Raw genomic sequence first — 17,120 nt, 5'->3', positions numbered from 1 at the left:
GCGAGCTAGTCAGCACACTCCCAACCCCCCTTATCTCACTCTACTTCTTTTTCCTAGCACAATCACGGCATGATTTACTTATTCATGTTGATTGTTTATCCTGTCTTCTCCTTACAAGAATATAAACTCCATGAGTGAGGGATTTATGTTTTCTGATGTATCCCGAAGGCTACAACAGAGTGGCATATGTAGGCGCTCAAATACATATTTGAGGAGACAAAGAATTTTAACAAGGTCCCTCATATGTTGGAGTGTGCATAACAATCTTGCTGAAAGGCAGCAGTGCATCCTAAAAGATAAACATCAATACAAGACAATTAACATATGTTGATAAGTACCAAAAGAAGATAACATTTTAGTATAGTACACAGGACAAATGAAAGCTCAGAGAAATGCCAAAGAAGTTTAGAGTGGTAATTTTTAAATTTGGGGGGAAGGTGGTCACACCTCTTTGAAAATCTGATGAAAGCTATAGACTCCGATGATATAATGAATATGTACACAAAATTTTGAATCCTATTACAAGAGGTTCAAACACTCCCTGATGCCAGCTATGAATCCTGAATGGAGAACCCTTGGTTTCAAGGATTGTTTCATCACCCAGGGCTTGGGAAAGGCTTGGTGAAGATGGGACTCAAACTAGTTCTTAAAGAATAGGCTATGAACAGGAAACAAGAGGAGGGTCTTTTCAAGCAAGAGAAAGGGCTAAGGGTGATGGCAGAACAGTCTGACTGGAATGGAGGATTCATGCAAAACGTAAGGACAGGCTGAGAATTGCTTGGTGTATGACTTAAATAACGTGGATATTCAAAGTCTTTGAGAGTGTTTGGGCAAAAGAATGTAATGTCTAAAGCATTGTTTTAAGAAAATTAATTTGGTAGTTGTTTATAGGATGAAAGTTGAGAGAAAAAAGTGAAATTAAGGAAATACTCATGAAGCTATGATTCAACTTTGAAGATGTGGAAAGGGAACTGATAAGGTTTAGAGGCGGATGAATTTGAGGCACGAATCCATGTAGAAATGCCTGGTTTGAAACTGAAAATCAGAAATAAACTTTAGGTCAGGCCCAGTTGTATAAATTTGGTGCTATTTATTGAATCTATGAGTGTGGGGGGGAAAATGACAAGAGAAAAAGTATTAAGAACAGAGATTATTCAGAGGCTTTGGATAGGACGAAGTGAACAGCCTATTATTACTGTGATCTCAATAAAATGTTAAATTTATGTAGAATAAAACCTTAAGAGAAGACTAAGGTATACAGGTATTATGGGTAATTGAAAGTTGGTAGTTAATTTGAGGGCTGCTAATATAATTTTTATATTTTTGCGGTACGTGGGCCTCTCACTGTTGTGGCCTCTCCCGTTGCGGAGCACAGGCTCCGGACGCGCAGGCTCAGCGGTCGTGGCTCACAGGCCCAGCCGCTCTGCGGCATGTGGGATCTTCCTGGACCGGGGCACGAACCCGTGTCCCCTGCATCGGCAGGCGGACTCTCAACCACTGCGCCACCAGGGAAGCCCTAATTTTTATGTTTTAATTTTTGCTTGCTGAGTTTTTTTTTTCCCTCCAAAATGTATTATTACGCTTTTTTCTCCTTGATAACTAGGGAACACAGCTGACTTACTTTTAGATGATTCAGGATGTCACTATCCCTCAAGGAGAGTATACACATTTCCAATGTAAAATAACATGGTTATAGGAAATTTGAATAAATCCATGGGACCGCAGAATACATCCTGGTCATTTTAAAAGGCTTCTGATGTCTTTTTGACCTTTAGCAGAAGACAGATAACATCAAAACAACTGTAACACAAAATTTTAGGTGTTTTAGGTATCTATTCTTTTTTAAAAGTTTACTTATGTATTAATTTTGGCTGCGTTGGGTCTTCGTTGATGCGCACAGGCTTTCTCTAGTTGCGGGCGGGGCTCCTCTTCGTTGCGGTGAGCGGTCTGATTATTGCGGTGGTTTCCTTGTTGCGGAGCACAGGCTCTAGGCGCGCGGGCTCAGTAGTTGTGGTGCACAAGCTTAACTGCTCTGTGGCATGTGGGATCTTCCCAGACCAGGGCTCGAACCCGTATCCCCTGCATTGGCAGGCGGATTCTTAACAACTGCGCCACCAGGGAAGCCCATAGGTATCAATTCTTTAAGTAGGATTTACTCCACTGCTTTTTTGCCAGCATGTACAAAGGATACAGAATTTTACTGTCAAATGCATTATTACATCATTGGCACAGTTTCCACTGTCATTACCTGCTTATGTATATAAGATGTTTAGGATTCGGACTCCTCTTTAGAACCTACCGCCCTCTACTCCTTTTGTGACCCTCCAGCTATGATTTGTACTTAGAGGGATAAATCATTCTTGGTGTAACAGATGTTGGCTCCCTACCACCCCCACCTGAAATTCTATCAGGATGTTTCTGTCACTTTAGAAACTTTCGTATTCTACTGCAACATGCCAAGAAACCCAGCTACAAAACGGTGATTGTTTAATCTGCAACACGTGTGCCGGCCTTAAATTTGTTTTTCTGCCTTACAATCTAGACCTAGCACAGTATATCCACACAACTATGCCTAGTGAACAATTCTGCAGATTCCACTTGAGCCTTAAAAAAAAAAAATCAACAGCCTCAAACTTTACTAAGAACTCTTCATAAACTGTTGAGCAAGAGAAGTGAATCATGCTTAGATTCAGCCGCTGGTTCCCAAAGCCATTTCCCGACCTGACCCGACCCTCCCTTCTCTAAACACCTGGTGGAGACAAACTTAAGAAACAGAAGCGCCAACACAACCTGCTTTCCTTAAAATTAGCCAATGCTCACTACAGATAGGTATTCAGATATTTGACTTGCAAACACAGATGCTGTGTAATCTATACGCTCCTCTCCCCCTGCACCCTACCTTAAAAACAAGACAAAACAAAACATGGTGAAGCGGAAAACTGAGGTCCTTCAGTACCTTCTCGGAAACTGACTCGGGGAGGTGCACAGGGGTTTCCTGACCCGGGCATCCAGACGACTGTGCGGGGTGGCCGAGGGGAGACCCCAGAACAGGGGGACCGGCCCTCTCCCGGACTCGGGGCTCCCCCGCACCCTCCTGCGGGTGTAACACTGGGGCTTGAGCGCTCGGTTCACGGCACCCCACGTGCTGACCCAGAATCTGCGTTGTTAGAGGCGGCTCTCTCCTCCGCTCCTCGGGGTCCCGGGACCTTTCAGGACAGGGCACGAGGCAGCCGATGAGGCCGCCGCGAGCTCCCTTCAGCGCCGCGGACCGCAGCCCCGCTGCGGCTTCCCCTTGCCGGCTCAGCCCGGCCGGGGCGGCGGAGTAGGCGGCACCACTAGGCAGCCCTCGGACCCCGGACAGCAACACCTGCGCCGCAGCGGGGTGGCCCGGAGGCCCCGCCCGCGGGAGGAGCCTGCGGACACCCTGCAGCGTGGAGCGCGCCAGGTGAGCACGCCTGCGCAGTCGGGCCGTAAACAAGCCCGCCCCTTCTCCTCGCCGGCCTCCGCGGGGCCGGCTCACGGGTGGGAGGGGCCAGGAGGAAGGGGCGGGGGGGAGGGCGAGAGCCCGGGACGGCGCCTGCGCGGTGGGCGTGATCCGGGCACTTAGGGCAGGATGAACGCTGCTTTCCAAGATGGCGACGGAGGGAGGAGGGAAGGAGATGAACGAGATTAAGACCCAATTCACCACCCGGGAAGGTCTGTACAAGCTGCTGCCGCACTCGGAGTACAGCCGGCCCAACCGGGTGCCCTTCAACTCGCAGGGATCCAACCCTGTCCGCGTCTCCTTCGTAAACCTCAACGACCAGTCTGGCAACGGCGACCGCCTCTGCTTCAATGTGGGCCGGGAGCTCTACTTCTATATCTACAAGGGGGTCCGCAAGGTACCGACCCGGGCGTCACCGGGGCTCGCCAGCGGCGTGAGCAGAGGCCAGGAGCAGGGCGGTGACAGCGGGGGCCAGGGTGACCGATGGGCTGGCCGTCGCTCTTACTTTTGAGTGGGCCGGTAACTCCACTGGAGTGCTCCTGAGGAAGGGGGATTCGGGAGTGAGGAGGGTGGTGGCGGTGGTGTTTCGGGGGGAGGCGGTGGAACGGGACCGCGGGGCGCGGGGCTCCGGCTGCGAGGCCCCAGAAGGGCCGGCTGCCGCCCCTGCGGGTCCGTCAGGCTCTGACACGGCCCGGGAGCGGGCCTGCGAGTCCCCGGAAGAGGTGGGGTGGCCGTCTGGTCTGCTGAGACCGCCTCGCCTCCCAGGAGGGTGGCGAGTCTCGCTCTGGGTTAGAGACCAGGGGCGCGGGGCGGCTTGGGAAAATCTGTAAGGCGGAACCGGGTCTGGGAAGCGGAGGACTTGAGACTAGGTCAGAAAGGACCTGCTCGGCACGAAGGGCTACTCCACCTGCTGCCACACTGACACTTCCTAGGAGCCTCTCCTTCTGGTGTTAACACTTTGTTTCCGAAAACATCCGAGGGAGGACGGCTGTCACTGCCTCCTCGAAGGGAACCTTCTCCTGAGAGAATGTTAAAGAGGGTCCTTCTGTCCCTTATAGGTATGGGAAGGGCTGAGTACTGCTACAGTTAAGAGGTCCAAACGATGTTTCCAGTGGACTGGGCTGCTTCATAGGGGTTGTGTGTGAGCGTGCCCAGATCAGTCTTGTCCAACAAGTCAGACTGTGTCACAAACAGGGAGGGATATGCCTTAAAAGCTACTTCACAAGAACCATTATTCTTGGCGGGCGATTTAACAGGAATGCTGTCAAGCATGTAATCATCCTTTAAAAATATCTCTTTAAAAGAAGCAACTTATTAGAGCTGTTCTTTCATTGGCTACGTAACTTTGTTCTCATTGAGAACTGCTTACTTCTGAGATATGTGGTCTTTGAGTTGACTCTTGGAAGAGTGAGGAGATTAATGCCCTCCACAGTACCTGGGCGTGGGAGAAGGTGATAACAGATTAATTTATAAATAGTCAGTTAGTGTGAAAATAAATTGTGTATATTGAAGAGTGGACATTTTCCAGGATTTACTATATCCAGAAGCAGTAGGTTTTTGCTTGGTTACAAGAACTAGGGACGTGACGGTGGTATCTAAATGTAACAAGTTGTCTCATTTGTTCGAGGTGAGTCTTTTTGTTAGTGTTTATGATAAGTGTACTGTGTTTGAGGTATCTTGATATAAATTACTGAAAGTAAATCTCTTGACTTTACTTTTTCGGAATTGGAAAAGTGTGAAGTAATTAGTAGTCTAGGAGCTGAAGTTTTAGTCCTATCCCCAACTTTGTCACTGACTTGTTCTGTGACCTTGGAGGAGTTGCTTAACTTCTATCTGCAGCTCTTTAGAAAGAGAATATTGCGATGCACCCGTTGTGATTAATAGCATAATGACTGTAATGAACTTTAAAGCCCCGAAACACTCAGTAGATGTAAAATATAGTTAAAATAGTCATTAAGAGCATCTGTCAAACAGGAGCTGCTATCTTGACATTGATACAAGGACTGAAAGGATCAGCTTTTTCTCTGGTAACAAGTTTAAAATTTTAAGTTATTAAATGGATTTACATAAAAATTTAAAAGTGCATAAAAACTAAATATATTAACGATTACTAGTGTAGGTGTTACCTTTTTAAACAAGTTTTCTTTTAAAGTATATTATTTCTGAAGCATTCTAGTGGCAAACCTTATCTGGATCTGGTAGCTCTGGTTTGCATCATAAAAACACGTCTCTTGCCTGGAAGTATCATAATAGTGTCCTCTTTTAGTGGGATACTGTTGAATGAAGAATAAACTAGGAGAGCTTTTCAAAGCTACAGCAAAAAATTATTTTAAACAAGACAAATCTTAAACATGTAGATTTGCCTTCAGCTGCATAATTTACTTGAGCACATTAACTTTTTTGTAAAGTTTCGTGGTAGTATCTTGTAGATATATTTGCATTATATGGTGGACGTTTCAACTGTCTCCTAGCCACTGTAATTTTTTTAAAAATTCGTTTTCCATGAATGAGTTTGCATTTATTTTTTGTTATTTCTGAATACAAGTGATTGTTTTTGTGACTTTTTTTCTGATTTTAAAACAGAGCAGATACTTTTCCTTAATCAAAAAACCAAATTTTACTTTTTGGGGTTAGGAGTTATAAATCCGTTTTTGACATTTGGTCGTTTTGACTCTTTAAAATTTTTTTTTCTTTGGGGCATATAAAGTTTTACAACAATTAATCAGATTATTTAGAACATTCAGAAGGTTTAAATTGGATGAATACATTCAACTTAAATCTGCATGTGAAATGAGTGGAAACTAGGTCTTTTTATTCTTTTATTAAAGTATAGTTGATTTACAATATGATATTAGTTTCAGGTGTACAGCATGATGATTCAGTATTTTTACAGATTACATTAAATGTATAAGATAATGGCTATAATTCCCCATTTTATGCAATATATCCTTGTTGCTTGTCTATCTTATACATAATAGTTTGTATCTCTTAATCCCAGATTTAGGAGATAGTCTAAAATCTAAACTAAGGAGTGTAATCTTCGTCCCTTTAAAACACTTACAGGTCAGTTTCTAGAGCTAGAAGGCACCTTCAGTTTATGGAGTCTCACCCTTCAGAGAAAGCCAAGGCTAGAGAGCGTGTGCAAACCTGTGATGCAGTTTCTTTCTCATGGTAAAGAATTCATGGTAAAGAAGCACAACTGAATCTAAAGAACTGTCTTAGAAGAGACTGATCTAGCTTTTTGGTTACACAGATAACCGTATACTCCAAGCACTTCAGAATTTACCCCAGCGTTTTACCCTATGTTATCTCATTGAATCTTGCAATCCTGTGAGGTAGATGAAAGCATCTTCTTTTCTTTTTCTTTTTTTTTAAATTTAATTTTATTTATTTTTTTATACAGCAGGTTCTTATTAGTTATCCATTTTATACATATTAGTGTATATATGTCAATCCCAATCTCCCAATTCATCACGCATCTTCTTTTCAAAACTGAAGTTCGGAGTAGGGTTTCTTGTGTGAGGACATCTAGTTTTGTGAATTTGTTTTGCTGAGCTAAAAATAATATGAACATTGATTTAATATGGAGGTGAACTCAGCATTTCAGCAAAGATTTGAGTGACTACCAAGGGGATGTGGGGTAACCAAAGATGAGTGAGACACTGCCCCTCCTCCCAAAGAACTTTCAGCTACTAGCTTTCAGATCTCTTTATAGCATACTTTGCTTTCCTTTTTAAAAAAGAGGTGGTTTTAGGATAAAGATGCCAAAGGTGCTGGATTTATTGTACCAACCCTTTCATTTTATGGAGATCTGTTTTTATGTAAATGCAAATGGCTACCATTCAGATCTAAGTTTAAACATCACTTCCTCAGCATGTCCTTCTTTGAATTCGCAGGCTAGATCAGTTTTCCCTGTTACACGTTTTTATAGCATCCTGTACTTTGCCTTTCTAGCACTTTTCTCAATTTGTAATTCTGTCTCTTCTGTAAACAAAGCTCCCTTAGAATAGGATGTCTTTTCTGCTTTCTCTGTCTTCCTAGTGCCCAGCACAGCATCCAGCATAGAGTAGACCCCTACTGTTAATTTGTTGAGTGAATGACTGGATAAAGCATCTCTGTCCATCTCTGTCTTACTTTAAAAAGATCTTTAGGAGCTAAAAATCTGTTCAATTTTGGGCCCAAAAGTAACAGGTATTTTTAGTAGCTCACATCTTTTAAAAGACATTTTTATTTAATTAAAAAAAATTTTTTTTTGGCTGCGCTGCATGGCTTGTGGGATCTTAGTTCCCCAACCAGGGATTGAACCCAGGCCCCTGGCAGTGAAAGCACCAAGTCCTAACCACTGGACTGCCAGGGAATTCACAAAAGACATTTAAAATTATTGGTAACAAATTTAGCTTCTTATAACTGGGAAATTATGTAGCAAGAGACAGTGAAGTAGTGGAAAGTAGGCAAATGGTGCAGATTACTTTTGATCTACTTCTGTCAAACCATGTTACCTACCAGATCTATGTACTGTCAAACAGCTTTTCAAATTAAAAAAAATTGTTTTATTGAAGTATAGTTGATTTATAATGCATTCGTTTCTGGTGTACAGCAAAGTAATTCAGTTTTATATATATATATATATATATACACACATACACACATATCCTTTTCATATTCTTTCCCATTATGGTTTATTACAGGATACTGAATACAGTTCCTTGTGCTATACAGTAGGACCTTGTTGTTTATCTATTGTATATATAGTAGTTTGTATCTGCTAATCCCAAACTCCTAATTTAACCCTCCATGACCCCACCTTTTTTTTTTTTTTTTTTTTTGCGGTACGTGGGCCTCTCACTGTTGTGGCCTCTCCCGTTGTGGAGCACAGGCTCCGGACGCGCAGGCTCAGCGGCCGTGGCTCACAGGCCCAGCTGCTCCGCAGCATGTGGGATCCTCCCGGACCAGGGCACGAACCCGTGTCCCCTGCATCAGCAGGCGGACTCTCAACCACTGCGCCACCAGGGAAGCCCGACCCCACCTTTTTTTTAATTGAATCAAGAAACTTTTTAAAGCTATACTCAGAATTACTTAACATTCAAATCAAAGATCCTTTACTTTTTTCCCCCCCATCTTAACATTCTAGGCCGCAAATACACTGTCCAGAGATTGAAGCAATTCCTACAATAGATGAAAGGTAGAATTGGATGGTGTCCAGGGCCTTTTCAACCCTTAAGGTTGTATAATTCTGTGCTCAGTAATTTTTAAATGAAAATGCATCTTTGTACTGGGGAGATGTCTTCATGTCTTGGATTCTTTGCCTGCTTCTCTGAATGGGAATTGGGAAGAGTGAGGTGTGTTGTGAAAGCAAGTTGAACACATAGTGACTCTAGGTCTTTGTGCTAGAAAAAGCTTGGGTACTCACCAGGCTGAGATGAAGCTGGGGCCAGAAGTCCAGTTAAGAATAACAGCTAAAGGGCCTTCCCTGGCGGTCCAGTGGAAGCAGACTCCGTGCTTCCACTGCAGGGGGTGCGGGTTCAATCCCTGGTCCGGAAACTAAGATCCCACATGCCGCAAGATGCGGCCAAGAAGTAAATAAATAAAAATTTTAAAAAAATAGCAGCTAGAATATTTTTAGAGCTGGAGTTATCCAGGAGGGTAATGGGTTGACTTGAGAGAGAATGAGCATTCCATATAGGAAATATTCTGTCTCTTTATCAAAGACTGTAGGACTACCTGTTGGTGACTGAGGGATTCATGCTTTGTGTGGGAGGGTGAACTTAAATGCCTTTTAAAGGTTTTTACCCACAGACTAGTTTTAGATACTGGATTGCTCCAGAGAGGATCATGTTCACACCCTTCTCCCCATTTGTTATTTTCACATCTCTCTGCTCTCCATTTATTATTTAGAAAAAGGCTTAGAAGTCTAGAATTTTTATATCAAATTTACTTTAAGAAATTTTGTACCTAATTTAGTAGGGCATATGTGGAATTGGATGGGAGTCTGTTTTGTTTTGGTTTTGTTTTTCCCCATTAAGGGCCACTTAATGACTTCTGAAGTATTGATATAAAGATTTAGTTATTTGACTATAGCATCTTCTATACTGAGGGAAAAGCATGTTAATTTATCCCTTAAAGCAGGCTTGAGAAACTTTCATATGATACCTTGGTTCTCTTGACCTTGAAGAGGAGGATGGTGATGAGATTTTGAGAGACTCCATGGATGGATGTAAGCAATGGTAAACTCCCAGAGTGTGTCAGTGAGATCCATGAGCTAGTCATGAATGTCATTTTTTCAGCAAATATTTGTGGGGCACACCTACCAGATATGAGGTACTAGATATGTTTTAGATGCTTGGTATAGACAAAGTCTTGCCCTCAAGAGACTTGTCACCTATATTTATTAACATTCAGTTAATCATCTAGTGCCTTTATTTGTTTATTGTGCTCTGGTAGAGAACTTGAGCAAGAATCAAAACATAGTTAGTGGATTTTGTCGCTGAGTACTTTGGCTATATGCCTAAAGAACCTTATTTTAAAATTAATGTAGGGCTTCCCTGGTGGTGCAGTGATTAAGGATCCGCCTCCCAATGCAGGGGACACGGGTTCAAGCCCTGGGCCGGGAAGATCCCACATGCTGCGGGGCAACTAAGCCTTGCAACCACAGCTACTGAGCCTGCGCTCTGGAGTCCGCGTGCCACAACTACTGAAGCCCGCGTGCCTAGAGCCGGTGCTCCGCAACGAGAGAAGCCCGTGCACCGCAATGAAGAGTAGCCCCCAGTCGCTGCAACTACAGAAAGCCCGTGCGCAGCAACGAAGACCCAGTGTGGCCAAAAATATATAAATAAAATAAATAAATTGAAAAAAAAATTTTTAATAAAAGTAAATGTAAAGATTTTTGTAGTTTGATATTTGATGTCTTAGAGAACAGTTTTATTTGTATTTCAGCTAGGTTAGTTTGTGCAGAAATATCAAATGTCCTATTTGTTTATTTAGGAATAGATATCAAAAACAGAAATAAATTGGCAGACATTCTCAGTTTTAATTTTCAGGACATTTAAAATTCAGAATATCAATGACAAGTTATCCTGTGAACATTTGGCATCTACTTTTCATAATAGAGTGCAAGATGCGTCTTGCTTTGAAAAAAGTAATCCTCATTCATCAGGTGTTTATTGCTGAATTGTTACATGCAAGTTACTACTGTCTGCTGTGGGTGATGTGAGGGTAAATTAAGACACTCTCTGTCTGTAAGGAGCTTGTATTTTTGTCTTGATAATTGTAAGGTAAAGTAGGTGTGTGCTCAGCACATGGCATAAGCAGTATAGGCATCAGGTGGAATTAAGGAGTAAAGGTGAAATGAAGAGGTATTTCTCTGCCTAGTGGAAGAATTTTGGGTTGGATTTCAACTAGATGATTTGTCCCCAAATGTTGTGTACAGATCACATTTTTGTAAATTTCCAAATGGGTAGCCTTGCATTTTTCTTTTTTTTTAAAATAGATTTATTTATTTATTCAGTTAGTTAGTTAGTTTTGGCAGCGTTGGGTCTTCGTTGCTGCCCGTGGGCTTTCTCTAGTTGCAGCAAGCGGGGGTTGCTCTTCGTTGCGGTGCGTGGGCTTCTCATTGCGGTGGCCTTTCTTGTTGCCGAGTACGAGCTTTAGGCACACGGGCTTCAACAGTTGCAGCGCGTGGGCTCAGTAGTTGTGGCTTGTGGGCTCTAGAGCACAGGCTAAGTAGTTGTGGCACGCGGGCTTAGTTGCTCCACAGCACATGGGATCTTCCTGGACCAGGGCTCGAACCCGTGTCCCCTGCATTGGCAGGCGTATTCTTAACTACCGTACCACCAGGGAAGCCCAGCCTTGTATTTCTAATTTCAGAAATGTTTTATCTTCATTTCTGATTAAGCCTTACTTGGCTAAGTTACTCTTACCTTCCCCCACTTTCCATTTATTTATTTATTTATATTGGACTGTATTTGATTTACAATGTTATGTTAGTTTCAGGTATATAGCTAAGTGAGTCTGTTATACACATATCCACCTTTTTTAGATTCTTTTCCCATCTAGGCCATTACAGAGTATTGAGTAGAGTTCCCTGTGCTATACAGTATGTCCTTATTAGTTATCTTTTTTTTAAATTAATTAATTTATTTTTGGCTGTGTTGGGTCTTCATTGCTGCGCGCAGGCTTTCTCTAATTGCAGCGAGCCGGGGTTACCCTTCGTTGCAGTGCGCAGGCTGCTCATTGCAGTGGCTTCTCTTGTTGCGCAGCACGGGCTCTAGGTGCTCAGGCTTCAATAGTTGTGACTCGTGGGCTCAGTAGTTGTGGGTCATGGGCTCTAGAGCGCAGGCTCAGTAGTTGTGGCGCTTGGGCTTTGTTGCTCCGCAGCATGTGGGATCTTCCCGGACCAGGGCTCGAACCCATGTCCCCTGCATTGGCAGGCAGATTCTTACCACTGTGCCAACAGGGAAGTCCTATTTTACGTATAGTAGTGTGGTATATGTCAGTCCCAATCTTCCAATTTATCCCTCCCCCCCACTCTTATAGCATTTTTCTCAACTTCATAGCTTCTCTTGCAATTGGTAATTTGTAAACTGAGTAATGTTTTGCATTGTCAATTCTATTTGGTAGTATGGAATTTTTAAAAGTAGGGTATATTGTACTAAAAACAGGCCAAATAAGTCTGTGCTACATTTTATCTTGTTTTGTAGCAGTAGGAAAATGTACTTGAAACTATAGAATTTATGAGAAAGAAGCAAGAACCATTCACGAGGAAGGAATTTTTAAGGTTTTTGTATTTTAAAGTAAGAATAGGAATATTTTAATATATTTTCAAGTAACCAAATTGTAGGTTATCCCTGTGACCTTAAGCTGTTTTTCCTTTGGTTGGTTCACAGCCAGCTCACTGTTGGGCTGTGTGTGTTTTTTGTTTTCCTGCTGCAGCAAAACTGGTACAGGTGCTCATTCTCTACTTACTTTGATCTTCGTTTCAGAGGCTCTGTCATGTCTTAATGCTTCATTTAATAGATATTTGAGTGGTTTTATGTGAAAAGCAGTATACTAGACTATGGGAAATCAAAGAAGTATAAGACATCCCTGACCTTAAGAGGATATCTTCTAACCAAGGAGGCAAGATATCCACACACTCATTTATTCTACAAGATTCAAGTGCCTGCTCTGTATTGTTGTTGAGACAGAATCTCAGCCATCAGGGAGTTCACAGTCCAGTAGAATAATAAATGGCTTGTCCGTCCACCTAACATTTATTGGACCTATAGGCCTAAAGACAAATAAGACAGTCCCTGGCCTAAGGTGACGACAACCTAGTGGGAAGGTGGGTGAGTAAATAGTGGCGAGATGTACGGTGTCTGCTATTTTAGACAGTATTCACTTCTTAGGGCTTTTTTTTTTCTTTTTGCCACACCATGCGGCTTGTGGGATCTTAGTTCCTTGACCAGGGATTGAACCCGGGCCCTCCACAGTGAGAGCACCGAGTCCTAACCACTGGACTGCCGGGAATTCCCTAGGACTTCTTAATCTGATTAGAATTTAGGAGGTATGTCAACCTAGATGGAAAGAAATATTTTACATCCTTATTTTTAACTGAACTTCTAACTGAATTTTAACATGTTCTTCAATTATGAATATAGGCAACAAATCACAGTAGTAACAGACCTGTGACTTTATCACCAGTGAAAATCACAGATGTTTGCATATCACATTATGGTTGTTGCAGACATATCAAATATCATTTGTACTCATCACTGCTTTGAAATTACAGTAGTTAGTGGATCTGCTGCTAGAGCCTTTCAGTGTGAAATAAACTTTAAAAAATCCTAAATTTGTTTAATGTAGTACAACTGTATTTTAATATAATTGATCTCCTTTGTAATCTTTTGTATTTAAAAACATTATTTTGAGAAGGAGTCCACGCACAGAAAGAGCACCCTGGTTAGATGTCTTGGCTTACCTTCTTTAGTGTCATGTGTGTGATTGAATGCGAGGAGGGTAACTGGTTTCTTCTGTCAGGTGAAACTTTTAGCTCTGTGGAGAGGTCTTTGTGGTGCTTGTGGTGGGGTAATATTTTACAAAGCAGTTGAATATGTAGAATTCTGAGTTGGTTGTGCCATGTGCTTCCTTTCGTTTTCCTCCTCATCATTCTTTGCCCTTGCTGTGCTAAATAGAGGGAGAAATACAAGAACTGCTCTACCAGATTGACTCTGTGTTCCTTTTGGTTCAGATGATTGATTACATTGTAATGTTTGTTTGTCTCAAACGCAGTGGGAACTTAGGTTTTAACAAGGTGACCTTTGAACTGAATTCTTATGGGTGGGTGCACTGAAGGGGGAGAGGATTCTGAACTAGGGAACTAGAAGCCCAAGGCCTAAGGTTGTGGCATTTGATGGCTCCTCCTGAAAGTCATGAGCCGCTCTATGAGGGTTGAAGCTTGTGCAGGTCTTGGGAGGATAAGATTATCTTCCTTGGGGCTTCCCTGGTGGCGCAGTGGTTGGGAGTCCGCCTGCCGATTCAGGGGACCTGGGTTCGTGCCCTGGTCCGGGAGGATCCCACATGCCGCAGAGCGGCTGGGCCCGTGAGCCGTGGCCGCTGAGCCTGCGTGTCCGGAGCCTGTGCTCCGCAACGGGAGAGGCCACAACAGTGAGAGGCCTGCGTACCGCAAAAAAAAAAAAAAAAAATTATCTTCGTTAGTGGTGATCGTTTAAGTATTGGCTATATCCTAGCTTCTAAAACTTTCAGTATGATTTTTTTAAAGATATTTTTAAATGTATTTTCTTTCTTTTGGTACTACTTCTGAGGTGATGTACTATGTTAGTGTATTATCCTCCTTCAGGATTCCTAGTGTATTATCCTCTTTCAGGACTCAGCCTATTAGACTGTGTCACCACCACCTGTCATTGGACCCTCATCACTTTCCTTCAGTTCTCCTGCCACCCACTGCTGTCTCCAGCACACTCCTGTCTTAAATGCTGTGGCTAATCACTTTAACTTCCTTTGCACACACTCTCTGTTCTAGCCCTGACTGAATCAAATTTTACAGCAATCATGTTGTTATTCCCTCCATCTTAAGAAAGGAAGGGAGAACCCTTTTCTGGCCCCCACCCACTCCCTACAGGTCCTTTGTCTGGGGCAGCTACTGCCCCATTTCTCAGCAGCTGCTTAGAGCAAAGCTCCTCTAGTTGTCTGGACCCTTCGAAGTGTGGTCCACAGACAAGCACCATCAGCGTCGTCACCTGGGAGCTTGTTGGAAGTTCAGAACTGGGCCCCACTCCAGACTTACCGAATCCAAATCCACCTTCTAGGAGGGTCCCCAGCTGACTCATGTGCTCACTGAAGTTGGAGAAGCGGTGGTCTTTACAGCTTTCTCTCTTTACTGCCTCTTCAGACTTAATCCAGTCAAATTATTGTACCTTCCTGCCCTCTATTGTAAGTGTCCAATTCTTTTTTTTTTTTTTTTAGTAAATTTACCAAGTCGTGCAACTGTTACTGTAATCCAGTTTTAGTATGTGAGAGATCTTTTTAGAGTTTAATTTTGTGTAAGTTCAGTTATGCTAGATGCATGAATTCTAGAGATCTGCTGTATAGCATAATGCCTGTAGTTAGCAGTACAGTATGTGTACATCACAATTTGTTAAGAGGGTAGATCTCATTAAGTGTTCTTACTACAAAAAACAAAAATGAAGGGACACAAGGGAACTTTGAGAGGTGTTAGGTATGTCTGTTACCTTGATTGTGGTTATGGTGTCATGGGTGCTTGCATATGTCCAGGCTCATCACATTGTACACATTCAACATGTGCAGTTCTTTGTATATCATTATACCTTTATAAAGCTGTCAAAAATACATTTTTTGTGTGTTTTAATTATGTAAAACATTTATGTGGCTCTAACATCGGAAATATAAAACAAGGTGATATTCAGAGACCTCAAGTTTCCATTTCTGTCCGACCCCTCACTCAGTTCCCTTCCTCTCCCTGTAGTCATTTTATTTGTTTCTGACTCATCCTTCTCTTATTATAAGAATAAGATGATATTTGAGCAGAGATGTGAAGGAATTGAAGGAGCATACTGTGTATGGTATTTTGCATCTTCTTTTCTTCTGCTTAATGGTATATACTGAAGATCTTTCCATATTAGTAAATAGAGAGCTTCTTCACTCTTTCTTATAATTGCTTTATACTCCATGCTGTGCATGTACCATAATTTATTTAACCAGATGACTCTCGACTTAATATTTTTTAAATTACAAATAATGCTGCAGTGAATAGCTTTGCGTGTATATTATTTTGCACAGCATCAGGTATGTCTGTAGTACGTATTTCCAGAGGAGATACTGCTGAGTCAGAGGGTAAATGTGTATATGTTTTCAATAGATATCATCAAACTGCCCTCCACAGGGAGGGGTTATACTAATTTGTGTTGCATCACAGCCACAGCCTCACCAAGAGTGTGTCACCAGACTTTTGCATTTGATCTGGTAGGTGAGAAATTAGTGTAAGTTTGGTTTTTTCCTTGTACCAAATGAGGTTGCGCATCTTTCTATATATTAAGAGTGAAACGTACTTCTTTTTCTATGAACTCTTTCGTATCCCTTACCCATTTTTCTGTTGGGTTTTTGGACATCTTGGGTGGGTTTTTTTGTTTTTAAGGAGCTCTTTATACATTAGGGAGATGAGTCCTTTGTGACAATGAATGAACAGATTTTTTCCTTCTCAGTTTGTCCCCTGTCTTGTAACTGTGCTCAGGGCTGTGCACGTGTAGGTATGTTTGTGCTTGCTTGTTTTTGCTATGAAGAAGTTTCATATTTTTATAGTTAAGTTTATAAATTTGTAAATTTCCTTTTATAATTTTTTTATAATTTTGAGCCACAGTTTTATTATTTAGGTGTTAACCAGTTGCCCTTCTCCAAGGTTTAAATAAGAGGGAAAAGATTTACATTTTAAAATTTAGCCTTAACAGACTTTTCTGGAAGCAAGAGATGAACATTAGAATGTGCTATACAGCAGCTGGTGGGCAGTGATTCACTAGTGGTTTGGGGGTTTAGCACACCTTGAATGTATTATAATGTTAGGTATGTTTTGGTTTGCAAGTAACAGGAAACCCAACTCAAACAAGTTTAAACTTTATAGGGGATGCGTTGACTTATGATATTGAAAATTCCGGAGGTAAGGTGAGCTTCAGATGTGGATTGATTGTGACACCAGCTCTGTTTTGCTGAGAGTCTCCGGGTTTTGCTTTCTACTGTGTATCAACCTGTCTTCGGTGGCAGAATAGTGGTGGGGTGCTAGGCTTCACATTTCTGTGCCACTGGACCACATTGAGAGCCAGTACCCAGGATGAGGATGAACAGTTCTTCTAATCACTTTCTCAGAAGAATAAAGAAGATTGTTTCATAGAAGCCCCCAGCAAACTTCCTTTGACTCATTGCCCCAAACTGGATTACCAGCCCATTCTTATGGCCAAGGAAGTTTGCAGTGTTTGACCGGGAGTCTTGGCTAACCCACACCTTTAGCATGGGGATTGGATTATCTGATATCCTGATTGCTCTGGAGCTCATGCTGGAGCTGCAGTGTGGGTAGATACCAGCCAGGAGAATAGATCTGTAGATCAATACTGGGTGGGCAACCAAGAGATGC

General features: G+C 42.4%; 1 protein-coding gene across 5 annotated transcripts in view; it reads left to right on the top strand.

Moving 5' to 3' along the window:
* Positions 1-3,596: 3,596 nt before the first annotated feature.
* Positions 3,597-17,120, top strand: part of WDR20 (WD repeat domain 20) — a 55,270-nt gene continuing 41,746 nt past the window's right edge. For 4 of the 5 annotated variants that reach the window (XM_082855778.1, XM_082855777.1, XM_082855782.1 and 1 more), the window contains exon 1: positions 3,619-3,881. In XM_082855778.1, the coding sequence (XP_082711904.1) occupies positions 3,633-3,881 (249 nt within the window). In that variant the 5' untranslated portion in view covers positions 3,619-3,632. Of the gene's footprint in view, positions 3,882-17,120 lie in introns of all 5 variants that reach the window. The other variant, XM_082855779.1, reaches the window with a different exon arrangement.

This window comes from Leucopleurus acutus (genome assembly GCF_964270905.1).
Source record: "Leucopleurus acutus genome assembly, chromosome: 1".
Classification (NCBI taxonomy): Eukaryota; Metazoa; Chordata; class Mammalia; order Artiodactyla; family Delphinidae; genus Leucopleurus; species Leucopleurus acutus.
The sequence above is the reverse complement of the archived record's forward strand: the minus strand, read 5'-3'. Positions and strand labels throughout refer to the sequence as shown.